Source organism: Hemitrygon akajei, chromosome 5 (assembly GCF_048418815.1).
Source record: "Hemitrygon akajei chromosome 5, sHemAka1.3, whole genome shotgun sequence".
In the NCBI taxonomy this organism is placed as follows: domain Eukaryota; kingdom Metazoa; phylum Chordata; class Chondrichthyes; order Myliobatiformes; family Dasyatidae; genus Hemitrygon; species Hemitrygon akajei.
Window position 1 is genome coordinate 45,232,313 of NC_133128.1, and position 13,060 is coordinate 45,245,372.

Sequence of the window (13,060 nt, forward strand, 5' to 3'; positions counted from 1 at the left end):
CAACTCATTACCTGCAGCCTATTTAAACCCAGCTCTCATCCATTGTCCTTGTTCACCCATTGAACCAGCCAGCCTCAACCAGTTGCTCTGAGTCCTCGGTTACTTTTTTGCCTTGTTGTGTAAATTATCTGCTCTCCTTTGTTTTGTGGTCCTTCTTGGCATGTTATTTCTCGATTGGTTAGTAAAATATCATTTGCTGCTAAATTGTCTCCACTGCTCTATTCTTAGGCCAAGTCTCCTCTACATTTCCTGAATCCATCATCTCTTCATTTGCCAGAGGAGGTGTGGAGTTAGATACAACCACTATGTTTAAGAAGCATTTAATCAGACATTTCAATAGGCAAGTGTGGATAAACAAAATTACTGTGGATGGGTAAAAACAGTCAGCATGGATGAGTTGGGCTAAAGGGCCTGTTTTTGTTCTGCATGACACTATGACTCATTGTCATCAAGCTTTTAGATCAATTCATTAAAGAGAGATGTGTGGAAACTGCTTCTCATTGAATTCAACAACCATTGCTCTTTGCAGACAGTATTGATATTTAAGGAACTTCTAGAATCAATCAGTTTGAACACAAATGATTAATATTAATGAATTTAACACTCTAAGTGAATAAAGATTTTAGCAGTTATTTGATAAGTACCATAATGATATTTGTGAAATGAAGATATTAAAAGTTGGAAATGATCACCTACTGTGTCAGCACCTGGGAAGATAGTAAGTTTCAAGGTGGTGACCCCTTGATAGACAGTTTAAATAACCATTTTTGGACTAGTAGCATTAAACATCTAATACAGTAGCATCTGCACAAAGCACTGTGTCTGAAATTTGATACTGCATACATAAATGAGTTGCAATGGAAATCCCCTTATACAAAGAATCTGTCAAGTCTCTTCCTGTGTTGAATAGCAGTTACATCCATTCACTGGAACTAATAGTACTGTGATCCTAATGAATACAGCAGAATACAAATACCTGTAATTTTATTCCATGTAAGTGACAATATAATAACTGGAAAAGGATCATTTTCCATTTTCAATAAATGCAGCCCAATTTAAGTAAATGTGTTTTTGCTCAAATTACCTGGTTATTATGTCTGCTAGCCACACACACTTTTTTCATGTAACATACATTTTCTTTATAATAGTTTACATGCTTTTTCTATTTCAATTTTCTGCAGAGTACCACAGGTTTGAAATATTAACCCTCTACTACATCTTAGAATGCACTTCTAAACTTTAAACATAGTTGTGAGGGAATTTTTACTGGCACTTTGGATAAAGTTGGCTTGTTTTGTATATTACATCCTGTCCAGTGTATTGAACAGTGCTCATTAATCTACTATTTTAATAGCAACGTTTGCATATTTGCTTCAATGCTTAAAATGGGTTAATCTATAATGAAAATATAATAAGAATTTATCGGTATGTCATTAATCTTTCACTACCCTATTTAAATTTAAGAACTGCTGATCAGGCTCTCTGAAATCGCAGATGGCAATAGGTTGAAAGGGACCGTGTACATCAGAGGCTCAGCTCAGGCTGCTTGGGGCTGCAAGGTGTATATTGCTGGGCTGAATCTGCAGGCTCAGCTATGTCATTATGTGACAGGTTGAGGCCAGATGCTTTTCAAAGAAGAGGTAGAGAAAAACTGGAAAAACAATTATCTTGCATGAGGTCCATTTTGGCAGAAGCTTATTATTTGACCTTTCCTCTTGGGCAGGAGGGCATCTAAGGTGCTGAATCTCCAAGGAAACAAACATTGCCACTCGCCCTCTTCAAAAAGCAAAATATTCTAAAGGTGGGTGTTTCACTGATCAAGGGGAAGTGTTTCCTCTGAAAGCTGTAGAATTGTAAATGATTGATGAAGGTCGGATTTCAGGTTTGTTATACTGAATGCACAAAGAAAAACACTTATCAAATACTACTTTATATTTAGCTGACAGATTCTGTTGCTGAAGGCAGTCACTTATCACAATTGTATTTCCTCACAACATTGCCGAGGACCATGGAGCTTTCAGAGAAATCCAGAAATTCTCACACCTCCTCCACTATTTCCACATAACCTACATACAGCTACATACACATAACTACTCCCAAATACTCCCACTAGCTACTCACATTAGGGCAAACTTACAGTAGCTATTGCATCCATTGGCCAGCACACACTTGGTATGCGGGAGGAAATTGGAAAACCACATGGACACAAAATGAACATGCACTCTTCACACAGACAACTCCCAGGATCAGTACTGAACCGGTTTGCTGGAGCTGTGATACAGCTGTACTAGCTACAGTGCCACTGTGTCAATGCGTCTGTTCCCTTAACAGGAACTGTGTGACCTGTACATTGGAAATTGACTGGTAAGACTGGTCTGAGCTGCCATACAGTTCCACAGATGAACCATTTGAATGCTGGTTCATACAGATGTACTTAGTCGGTTACATCTTATTAACTTATTGAGAAACATCCACTTTTTCTTTTTTAGCTAAATCAATAAGCCATCTATTTTGATTCAGTGGCATAAACTTTATGATTTAAGGATGAGAGAAGTACTGTCCTCATGGACCAAACAGATGGCTGCCAAAACGTTAAATTAACATATGCAAAGTACAATATCTCTAAAGAGGGATTAATACTTTGATATTGATAATAAGACATCTATCACATTGTACTTTTAAAAATGTCCACATTGTATTGGATTACTTTTGTATCTTTCGTCCTCCCCTTAATCCATCTGTGGGGAGACCAATGCAAATGACATTCCCGTGCATTCATATTTTGGCTGTCCTGTCAAATTCCATTTTGCACTTCCCTGTAGCAGCGTTGCCGAGGGTCACAGCCTCACTGCCCATGAGTTCCACTCCCCCGATTAGAGAGCAGCTCGGCAGGCAAAATGCACACTGTGAACTTCCTGAGCAATGTGATGAATAGTCAGCTGACCAGATTCGGTGACTCAGGTGAAGGACAGCATATGAGGTAAATCTGCTGCATTATCAAAGGCACAGTCATTTGGAAGAGATATTAGACAAAGGCCCCAGCAGCCTTGACAGGTGTGTTGGCTTTATGTGTGAGTTTTTACATCTGCCTGTTAAGGCTGGTGGGGCCTATGTCTAATATCCCTTCCAAATGATTGTGCCTTTGATAGTGCAGCTATGATGTTACAATCTGCAACATATTCTCAAATCTTTGTATTGGCGTTTGGATCCAGTGCTTTTTGACTCAACAGTTAAAGATTTTCTCTCTAATTCAACTACTTTGTGTAAACTTCTGATTATAGAGTCACAGAGCACTACAGCACAGAAACAGGCCTTTCGGCCTCTCTAGTCCATGCTAAACTGTTGTCCATCCAGTTCCATCGACCTGCACCTGGATAATAGCCCTCCATATTCCTTCCATCCATCTACTGATCCAAACTTATCATAAAAGTTGCAATTGAATACAAAGGTGAGATTTTATTTGGCTGAGCTTGTTTTCACCTTTTCCCTGGGAGTGCCAGTTCCCACATTGTCCATGATTCAGGAAAACATGGGCAAGGACTAGCTTGGGTTCATTCCATCTTTTGGATATTCATTGTATTCCAGGATGCTGAAGCTGTCTCAAGTCTGGTGGATGGGCTAGAACAGGGGTGTCAAACTCATTTTAGGTCACGGGCCGGATTGAGCAAAATGCAGCTTCATGCGGGCTGGATCAGTCGGAAGCGTGCGAACGCAGCTTTCGTTGCCTCCGTTTTTTCAGCCTGCTCTCATGTGTCTCAGTCTCTGCTATAACTACAAAGTGTTTCACTTTACAAATTCCGTTTCTTATGAAGAAGACTGCCGAGCAAGACTGCTGAATAAACACTAAAAACCCTGAAAACCTGGTACCTGAATAAACTCAGCATTAGCCATATCATACGCCATAGGCGCTTCGATTACTGAGGCCAGCTTTAATAGTAATTAGATATTATCTCGCGGGCCAAAGATAATTCCACCGCGGGCCAAATCCGGCCCGCGGGCCTTAAGTTTGACATATATGGGCTAGAAGGAGCCAGAAACTCAAAGGCCAGCAATCCAAATCTCAATTGCACATGCATTGAGCTTGCTACTGTGCAAGATATTCCTTCTTGCACCTCCTGCACTAGGCTCTGCTGGCACATCGAGCCTGCTCCAGGGGTACCAAAGAACAGAAGAATCTAAGATCTGCTGGTCTGGCACTTGAGTCTGCTCCGCCATTCAGAAAAATCTTAGCTGATCTAAACACTTCTGCTCTTCCCCTTTACACCTGTAGTTCAATTGTCTGTCAGTCTCCACCAGTATGGTAGTCAATTAATCCATTGCTGCAGCTCTCTTCCAAAGATTCGTGATTTTCTGAGAAGACCTCCTTATCTTTCTCTGAAATGGATGACATCTTATTCTGCAGTGACACCCCATGGTTCTAGGTACCTCTATAAGTGGAAAAATCCTCTCAGCCTCCATCCTGGCAATTCCCTTCATAATCATGTATGTTTTAATCAGATCATGTCTTATTTCTATACTCTAATATGTACAGGTCCAGCCTTTACACATCGTCCCAGGAATCATCCCTGCTCTGCCTCCCATGCAAACTCATCCTTCCAGAACTATGGAAATGAATAATCCAGAATGACTCAAAGTTCTGACAGTTGTCTAACGTCCTCCCAAGTCAGAAGGTGGAAGGCCACGCTGTAGACTTGAATACTAAACTCTACAGCAATACTGGTGGAGAATTTCATTGTGGAGGTGTCATCTTCAGCTTGACATGTTAAACTGAGACTCTGCTTTCACAGATGGGTATAAGATATTCCATAGCCTCACTTTGAAAAAGCCTTGGGATTTATTTCCGCTGGTCTGACCAATAGTTATCCTAAGACCAAACAACTATTTTAAAGCAGATTATCTCATCATTGACATATTCCTCTCAGTGGGAGCTTGCTGGGCACAAGGCAGCCTATGTGTTTCCTACCTTATAAGAACGACTAACTTTAAAAACACTTTATTGGTTGTAGGGTGTTTTGATATATCTTAAAAGTGAAAGTGCTAACTAAGTGCAAGTCTTCATCTTCAGACGCACTATACTTAAAAGGCATTGAAGGAATTGGCTGATAGTCAAGGAAATTCTATCTAATAATTTTAATACCGTGACGTCACAATATGCCGATAAAATTACATTTATTTAATAATGTGTATACAATGGTCTTGCATTTATAAACATCTATACTCTATAACAAGATCCCAATTTGTCACTTTGAATAAATGCGCCACCAGGCTCAAGGACAGTTTCAATTCTGCTATTGTATAAGACTCTTGTATAATAAAGATGAACATGACTTCACAATCTACCAGAACATGGCCCGTTCCTGTACCTTCTCTGCAACTGTAACAATGATACTACATTTTGCATTCTGCAATTGTGGTTCCTTGTGATACCCTGATATACTTGTGTTTTGAAATTATCTTTATGAATGGCATGCAAAACTTTGCACTGCATCTTGGTACACATCATTTACAAATGGATGAAAATGCTTGCAATAAGATATCGTAGATTGAGAAAACTAATAACCCTGCTCAAATAACCCAAATAACCCTGCTCCCTTTGATGGTCACGTCATGAGCGGAGAAGTTAAGGAGTGGCGAGGAGCAACTCACTCTAAACACTGTGCTGAATTCGTGGCTGAATATAGTGACATTAGAACCAGGCAAATTGGAGTGATTGGGTAATTTTTCCATCAGTTGAACTTGGTGACAGCAGTACTGTGAATGGCTGAGATTGATTGAATTGCATGATTTTTAAGTATCACTCAGCCACTTACTGCATCTGTCCTTATGGCGAGTAGTTGCTGCAATTTCTATTCACTCCTTTCTGTTTGTGGAGTAATTTGATTTTGCTTGGGAGGTAATAGGTGAGTGCCACATGCTATCCGATCTCCAAGTTATTGCACTTTTCAGTACTGTATAGGTATTCAACTACAAAACAAGCTAAGATTTTTTATACATAGTTTGTTATCAGTAGCTGAAAGACAGTAACTTGGACCACTGAGGAAAACATGAGAAGGGCGGACCCACATGGATCACATGGAAGACTTGGAACTGACCTCAAGAGCAAACAGCCCTTTTCTGCACCTCTACCATTCCACTCCTGCAGAGCTGAGCTTGAAGTTTTGTTGCTAGCTTGAAAACTGATGGCAGGAGATTGTCCTACCCTTATGCCCAGCAACTGTTTTTGTTTCCATTGAACACTCAGCAGGCTCTGTAACACACTGCTGAAGTGCTCCTGCCAGTTTTCCACCAGCAGTTAAAGGTAAGAGCCACTCCAAAATAAAATACTGCAGATGCTGCATCCCTGAAATTAAATAGAAATTGCTGGAAGTGCTCCGCACCTGCTGTGTGTTTCCAGCATTTCAACATCTGTCCATTGTTGTTGTGCCAACAGAACTACAGCACACAATTTATCTTTCCAGGCTGCCAGGTGAACAAACAGTGCAGTAATGATCTTTGTAAGGTTCCTGCAAAGCTTAAGGGTGCTGTATCCTAGCAGCTTCCCTGTTAAATAATTGTTTAAATACAGCAACACTTGAAAGACAATAATGGCAGATTAATACTTCTGGTAGAATGCAAACTTTGCTGAATCACTGCCACTTTCCACAACGGTAAGAATTTTAGCAAAGTTTCTTTTGTAGTAGAATGCCTCCCCCCCCCCCCCGTTAATAGCATAATTATACAGCTATGCCAGCTTACTCTTACCTGATGTAGAAGTGCCCCAAGGTGGCATTTTGAACAAGAATAACATTTTCTTCATAAAGTGCTGTAAAAACAAAATCATTTAACTTTCAATTAACAAAATCATTTAACTGCAATTGACTTTCTAATCACAAGCATTAAATATTGCATCTCAGTTCAGAATGTTAATTATATAAAATAACAATCCTTTTTCCTTAACTAGGTATTTATTCCCCTGCTTTCCTTTGAGAAACTCTGCATCCACACCAATAGCTCAGAGAGTTTTGGGAACAGCGCCACAGTGATTGGAAATGATTTGGGTCAGATTGTTGGATGTGAAGATTTGATGGGGTAATTGTCCTGAGTGGCTGTCAGTGGGGAATTCAGTCTGAGTTTACACCTACTTATTATATTCCGTGCAAAAAAAGCTTTTGGAGTTTAGATGGGGAAGGGTCAAATTGAGCAATGGAATGGGAATAAATATTGGTACCACATGTGCAGATTCTCTCATGAATACTGACAGTCCTCTTGACATCAGATGTAACAGTGTGGTTATACAGGGGGAAAACATAATAATCCCTCATAGACAATGCTGACAGGCTAAGTGTGTGTCACAGAATAATGTCATTCTCTTGTTATCTAATTGTCTGTGTTATTCTATTCAGCTCTCTGGTAGAAGAGGGCACTTTTCCGCTGAAAGTGCCTTTGTCCTCTGGCAGGATGGAAGATTCAAAAAACTGTCAGTCTTCAGTTTCTCTTGGGGCTCCTCAGACGTTCAATAGTGAGACTCACAGCTCGGCTGTGCTGCAGGTAACTACAAAGATCTCTTTTCATTACTGACGTGCGTTAGATTGATGAAGTAAGAATGGCAGACAACGTCTATGTGGACTTTAGTCAGGGCCCACATGATAGACTACTCCAGAAGGACAAGATGCATGAGAACAAAGGTGAGCTGATTAATTGGATTAAAACTTGACTTGGTGATAAGAGGGAGAGTATAGGGGTGGAAGGATGTTTTTCTGACTGGAAGCCTGTGACCAGTGGTGTTCTGCAAAAATCAGTGCTGGGACCATTGTTGTCTGTCGTATATATTACTGACTTGGATATATTATATATATTACTGAATGCATATGAATACATAATGTATATATTACTGAATGCAGGAGATATAATAGACTGGTCCAGAAGCATAAAGTACATGGAAACTAAAGTGGCCTGGTTAATTGGATCAAAAATCATCTTGGTTATAAGCTTGCGGATGACAGAATGATTGGCAGTATTGCAGATAACAAGGAACATTGTCCAAGCTGCAGCAGAATAAAGATAAGCTATAAAGAAGAGCCAGAGCATACGTGGATGGAATGTAATGCTTTGATAAGTATGAAAGTTTTGGGAAGTCAAACAGGGATAGAAAGTAGAGCACTAAGGTTTGCTAATGAACAGAGAGGCCTTATGGTTCAAGTCCATAGTTCCTTGAGAGTGGCCACACTGGCAGTCAGGGCAGTGAAGAAGGTATATGACATGCTTGCCTTCATAGGTTGGAATATAGGATATAACGTTTTGGATGTTATGTTGCAACTTTACAAAACACTGGTTACACAACACATAGACACTGTTTGCACAGTATAGGAAGGATGTGGTTGTATAGAGAAGTGAAGATGAGATTCATCAGGATATTTACTATACTGGAGAGCTTTAGCTACATGAAGAGATTTGGAAAGGCTGGGCTTGTTTTCCTTGGAATGTTTTATCTTGTGAGAAAAACCTTTTACCCACTGTAGAGGTATCAAAAACAAGAAAGCATGTTTTTAAGGGGAAAGGGTGGAATTTTAGACAGAATTTGAGGGGAAAGTTATTTACTGTTATGCAGACTGTGATCAGTTTCAGCAACTGATTGCCAGAGGAGGTGGTGGAATTACTTATTCAGAGATTGTAAAACTGGCACTGAAAAAGACAAAGCATAGAAGGATATGGACTTGCTGCAGGCAGATGAGGTTGGCGTAGATAGGCAAAGAGTCAGCATGGATTTGGTGAGCCAACAGGGCCCAATTCTGTGTTGTACAGCTATATGCAAAATTGCAGTCAGTTGGATGAGTTGCAGTATAGAAGATGGACAAAATCAAAAAGGATGATGGACACAGGACTGAAGCTGTTATATTTGAATGCATGCAGTATGCATAAGGTAGATTATCTTGTAACACAGTTAGAGATTGGCAGATGATGTTGCAAGAATTGCCCAGTTATGACTGAAAGAAGATTTTAGTTGGTAGCTTAACATCCGAGGATACACATTGCACCAAAAGGACAGCAGAGGGGCTGGCATGGCTCTTAGTAAAAAGATCCTTAGAGAGAGGTGCATAGGATCGGAAGATGTAGAATCCTTGTGTGTAGAGTTAAGAAACTGCAAGGGTAAAAAGACGCTGATGGGAGCTTACAAACGGTAGTCAGGATGTGGGCTGCCGATCTCAACAGGAGATAGAAAAGGCATGTCAAAAGGGCAATATGTAGATAGTCTGGGAAAATTGTGTTAGTGCTGGATCCAAGTAGCTTGTGGTTGAGCCCATTAGGAGATCAGCTATTCTGGATTAGGTGTTGTGCAATGAACCGATTTGATTAAAGGAAAGGGACCCTTATGAAGCAGTGATCATAATATTACAGAATTCACTCTGCAGTTTGAGAAGGCAAAGTTAAAGTCAGAGGTATCAGTGTTACAGAGGAGTAAAGGGAATTACAGAGGCATGAGAGAGTTGCTAGCCAAAGCACCTTCTCTACGGCTCTACAAAAGACAATGCTGGGCAGTTGCTGGGGGTGGGATAAGTGTTGAAGTGTTAGAATGCATCTCAAGAGGACTAGAATATAAAAGCAAGGATGTAATGTTGAGACTTTATGAAGCACTGGTGAGGCCTCACTCAGAGTATTGTGAGCTGTTTTGGGCCCCTTATCCTAGAAAGGATGTGGTGAAACTGAAGAAGTTTCAAAAGAGTTTCACAAAAATGATTACAGGATTGAATGGCTTGTCATATGAAGATCGTTTGATGGCTCTGGGCCTGTATTCACTAGAACTTAGAAGAATGAGGGGTGAACTTCATTGAAACCTTTCAAATGGTGAAAGGCCTTGAAAGAGTGGATATGGAGAGGATGTTTCCTATGGTGGGAGAGTCTAAGACCAGTGGACACAGCCTCAGAATAGAGAGACGTCCTTTTAGAATGGAGATGAGGAGGAATTTCTTTAGCCAGAGAGTGGTGAATCTGTGAAATTCTTTGCCACAGGCAACTGTGGGGTCCAAGCCTTTACGTATCTTTAAGGCAGAGGCTGATAGATTTTTGTTTGGTCATTGCATGAAGGGATATGAGGAGAAGGCAGGAGATTGGGGCTGAGAGGAATATTGGATCAGCCATGATGAAATGGTGGAGCAGGCTCGATGGGCCAAATGGCCTAATTCTGCTCCTGTATCTTAAGGTCTTACTATGGTGACAAATGTTATGTGTTAATCTCATTTGTTTATTCATTATTAGAAAACCATTTTAGATCTCCTTTTTTTAAAGTCTGTTGGAGTTTACAGCTATAAATTCTGAACTTTGTGTTCTAATTTTCTTTTTCTTTCAGGGATTTAACAACCTGAGGAATGAAGGTTTACTTTGCGACGTCACTTTGGTGCCAGGAGACAGCGATGAAAAGTTTCCTGTGCACAGAGCTATGATGGCATCAGCAAGTGACTATTTTAAGGCTATGTTCACGGGTAATTAATGTTTCTACTAACTCTACCTTTCACTATTTAAGTGTAAGACTAACTCAGCAAGAACAGAAACATGAACTGACAGCATGATCCATGTGACATTGTCCATAGAGGCCCTCTTGTCCTGCCTGCTGTTTAGGTTATCTATACAAAGTTCTTACTGGTTATCCACCAAGGTTATTTCAGTAGAGTAACAGGAGCATTGTGAAAATCTGTGCAGTGTTATAAGGATATATTTCTGTAGTTTTTCACCCTGTTCTATCCCTGACATTCTCCTTCCAACACTCACTCAATTCCCTTTCCCTATGGCTCTAAGGCCCACACCTTCAATATCCCATTTTACTGAAATAACAAAGGGGACGGAGGAAAGCCATTGAATGTGTTACATGCTGAGGCCTGTTCCATTACAAACCAGAATATTATCACAATTGGCCTTTGACAAAAGCAATTTCTCTCTACCTATGTTAGGCATTTAATTTCCCTTCCTGGGTTCTTACTGTACTACTTTGCTTTCTCTTTTCCTCTATACTTCCATTGTTTTTCTTCTTTCTATTGCTAAGGAAGGGTCCTTATTTTTCAGTTTCATTTCAGCTCTGGCAAGTCTCTTTCCTACCTTTTAAACTATTGGAGTAATTTAAGTTTATAGCTTTTGAAAATCGTTCTAACAGACAGAATCTGAGGAAAATGAGCATGCTTACCATAAGCATGACCTGCAATTTAATGCTACTGTATACTTAAACTTGAAATCTTTTGATGTCAGGTGGCATGAAGGAACAGGAGCTGAATTCTATCAAGCTGCATGGAATAAGCAAGACAGGACTGAAAAATATTGTAGAATTCATCTACACATCAAAGTTGGCTCTCAATGTGGACAATCTCCAGGACATACTAGAAGCAGCAAGCTTCCTCCAGATATTGCCTATCCTTGAGTTTTGTAAGGAGCTTCTAATTTCTCAGGTTTGTCCCATTGTTACTGGCATATTTTTCAAAGGAGGTTCGAGGAAGAGGTTCCCATCTATATATATTACAACCTGCAGGTCTTAATATTGCATTTAAATTTTTAAGCTGCCACTGCTTTTCTTTCCTTTCTCTTCATGGAATTAGCTTCACCTTTCTGATACAATTGGATTCTTCTCTGTCTCCCACAATATTTAAAGTAATATTTTACTTTGGAAACTTCATCACAGATATTCCTGCTATGTAAAGCACACTTTTCCAGATCAGATGAAGTGTCCTAGACCTGAGATGTTTACTATATTTCCCTCTCCACAAACGCTGCTTGAATTGACACGTATTTCAGTATAGGCTTTTAGTGAAATTTCCCTTTTCTTGCATGCCATTCCCTCCCCTCTTCGATAATCTGGTTCAAATGGAGTTTGATCATGTCAATGATGTTTCAGAGGCTGGGTTTATAAACTGCAGCCCTCTAAAATAAAATCCATTGCTTAATTATTTCTAATTCTTAAATCAAAAAAGTAATCTAATACGAAATTTTGAAATACAAAGCACCTACGACTCTAACTGGAAGAGAGTAGCTGGATGGAAAACAAATAAAATAGCAGATACTGGAATCTGACTCAAGAACACAAAATATTGGAAGAACTCAATCTCTCAAGCAGCACAGAGATATTGCAGATGCTGGAAATCTTGAATAACATACACACACAAAATATTAGAGGACTCAGTAGTCTGCACAGCATTTATGAAGAGTTATAAACAGTCAACATTTCAGACCTAGGCAACTCATCAGGACCCTTCATTTGCAACTTCTCAGCCTGAAACATTGACTACTTAAAGATTAAGATTAATTATATTTGTCATGTGTACATTGAAACTTACAGTGAAATCCATTGTTTGCATCAAGGAGGTGTGGTCTTTCATTGATTCTGTTGTGTAATTCTTGGGTATGCCTGCAAGCAAGTGAATCTCGGCATTGTATATGAGGACATGTATGCAATTTGATAACAAATTTACTTTGAACTTGACCAGCACAGTCTGTGGATTGCACTGGGGGAGCCTGCAAGTGTCGCCAACCTTCCATATAACCATATAATAATTACAGCACGGAAACAGGCCATCTCGGCCCTTCTAGTCCGTGCCAAATGCTTACTCTCACCTAGTCCCACTGACCCGCACTCAGCCCATAACCTTCCATTCCTTTCCTGTCCATATACCTATCCAATTTTACTTTAAACGACAATACAGAACCTTCCTCTACCACTTCTACTGGAAGCTCGTTCCACACAGCTACCACTCTCTGAGTAAAGAAATTCCCCCTCATGTTACCCTTAAACTTTTACCCCCTAACTCTCAACTCATGTCCTCTTGTTTGAATCTCCCCTACTCTCAATGGAAAAAGCCTATCCATGTCAACTCTATCTATCCCCCTCATAATTTTAAATACCTCTATCAAGTCCCCCCTCAACCTTCTACGCTCCAAAGAATAAAGACCTAACTTGATTAACCTTTCCCTGTAACTTAGGTGCTGAAACCCAGGTAACATTCTAGTAAATCTTCTCTGTACTCTCTCTATTTTGTTAACATCTTTCCTATAATTCGGTGACCAGAACTGTACACAATACTCCAAATTTGGCCTTACCAATGCC

The 13,060-nt window shown here is 39.9% G+C and overlaps 1 protein-coding gene across 4 annotated transcripts in view; it reads left to right on the forward strand.

Moving 5' to 3' along the window:
* LOC140727719 (kelch-like protein 13) overlaps nt 1-13,060 on the forward strand; it is a 75,801-nt gene that overhangs the window by 43,403 nt on the left and 19,338 nt on the right. For 3 of the 4 annotated variants that reach the window (XM_073045412.1, XM_073045411.1, XM_073045410.1), the window contains exons 2-4: nt 7,383-7,527; nt 10,325-10,457; nt 11,215-11,411. In XM_073045412.1, coding sequence (XP_072901513.1) covers nt 7,438-7,527; nt 10,325-10,457; nt 11,215-11,411 — 420 coding nt within the window. In that variant the 5' untranslated portion in view covers nt 7,383-7,437. Of the gene's footprint in view, nt 1-1,723; nt 1,802-7,382; nt 7,528-10,324; nt 10,458-11,214; nt 11,412-13,060 lie in introns of all 4 variants that reach the window. The other variant, XM_073045413.1, reaches the window with a different exon arrangement.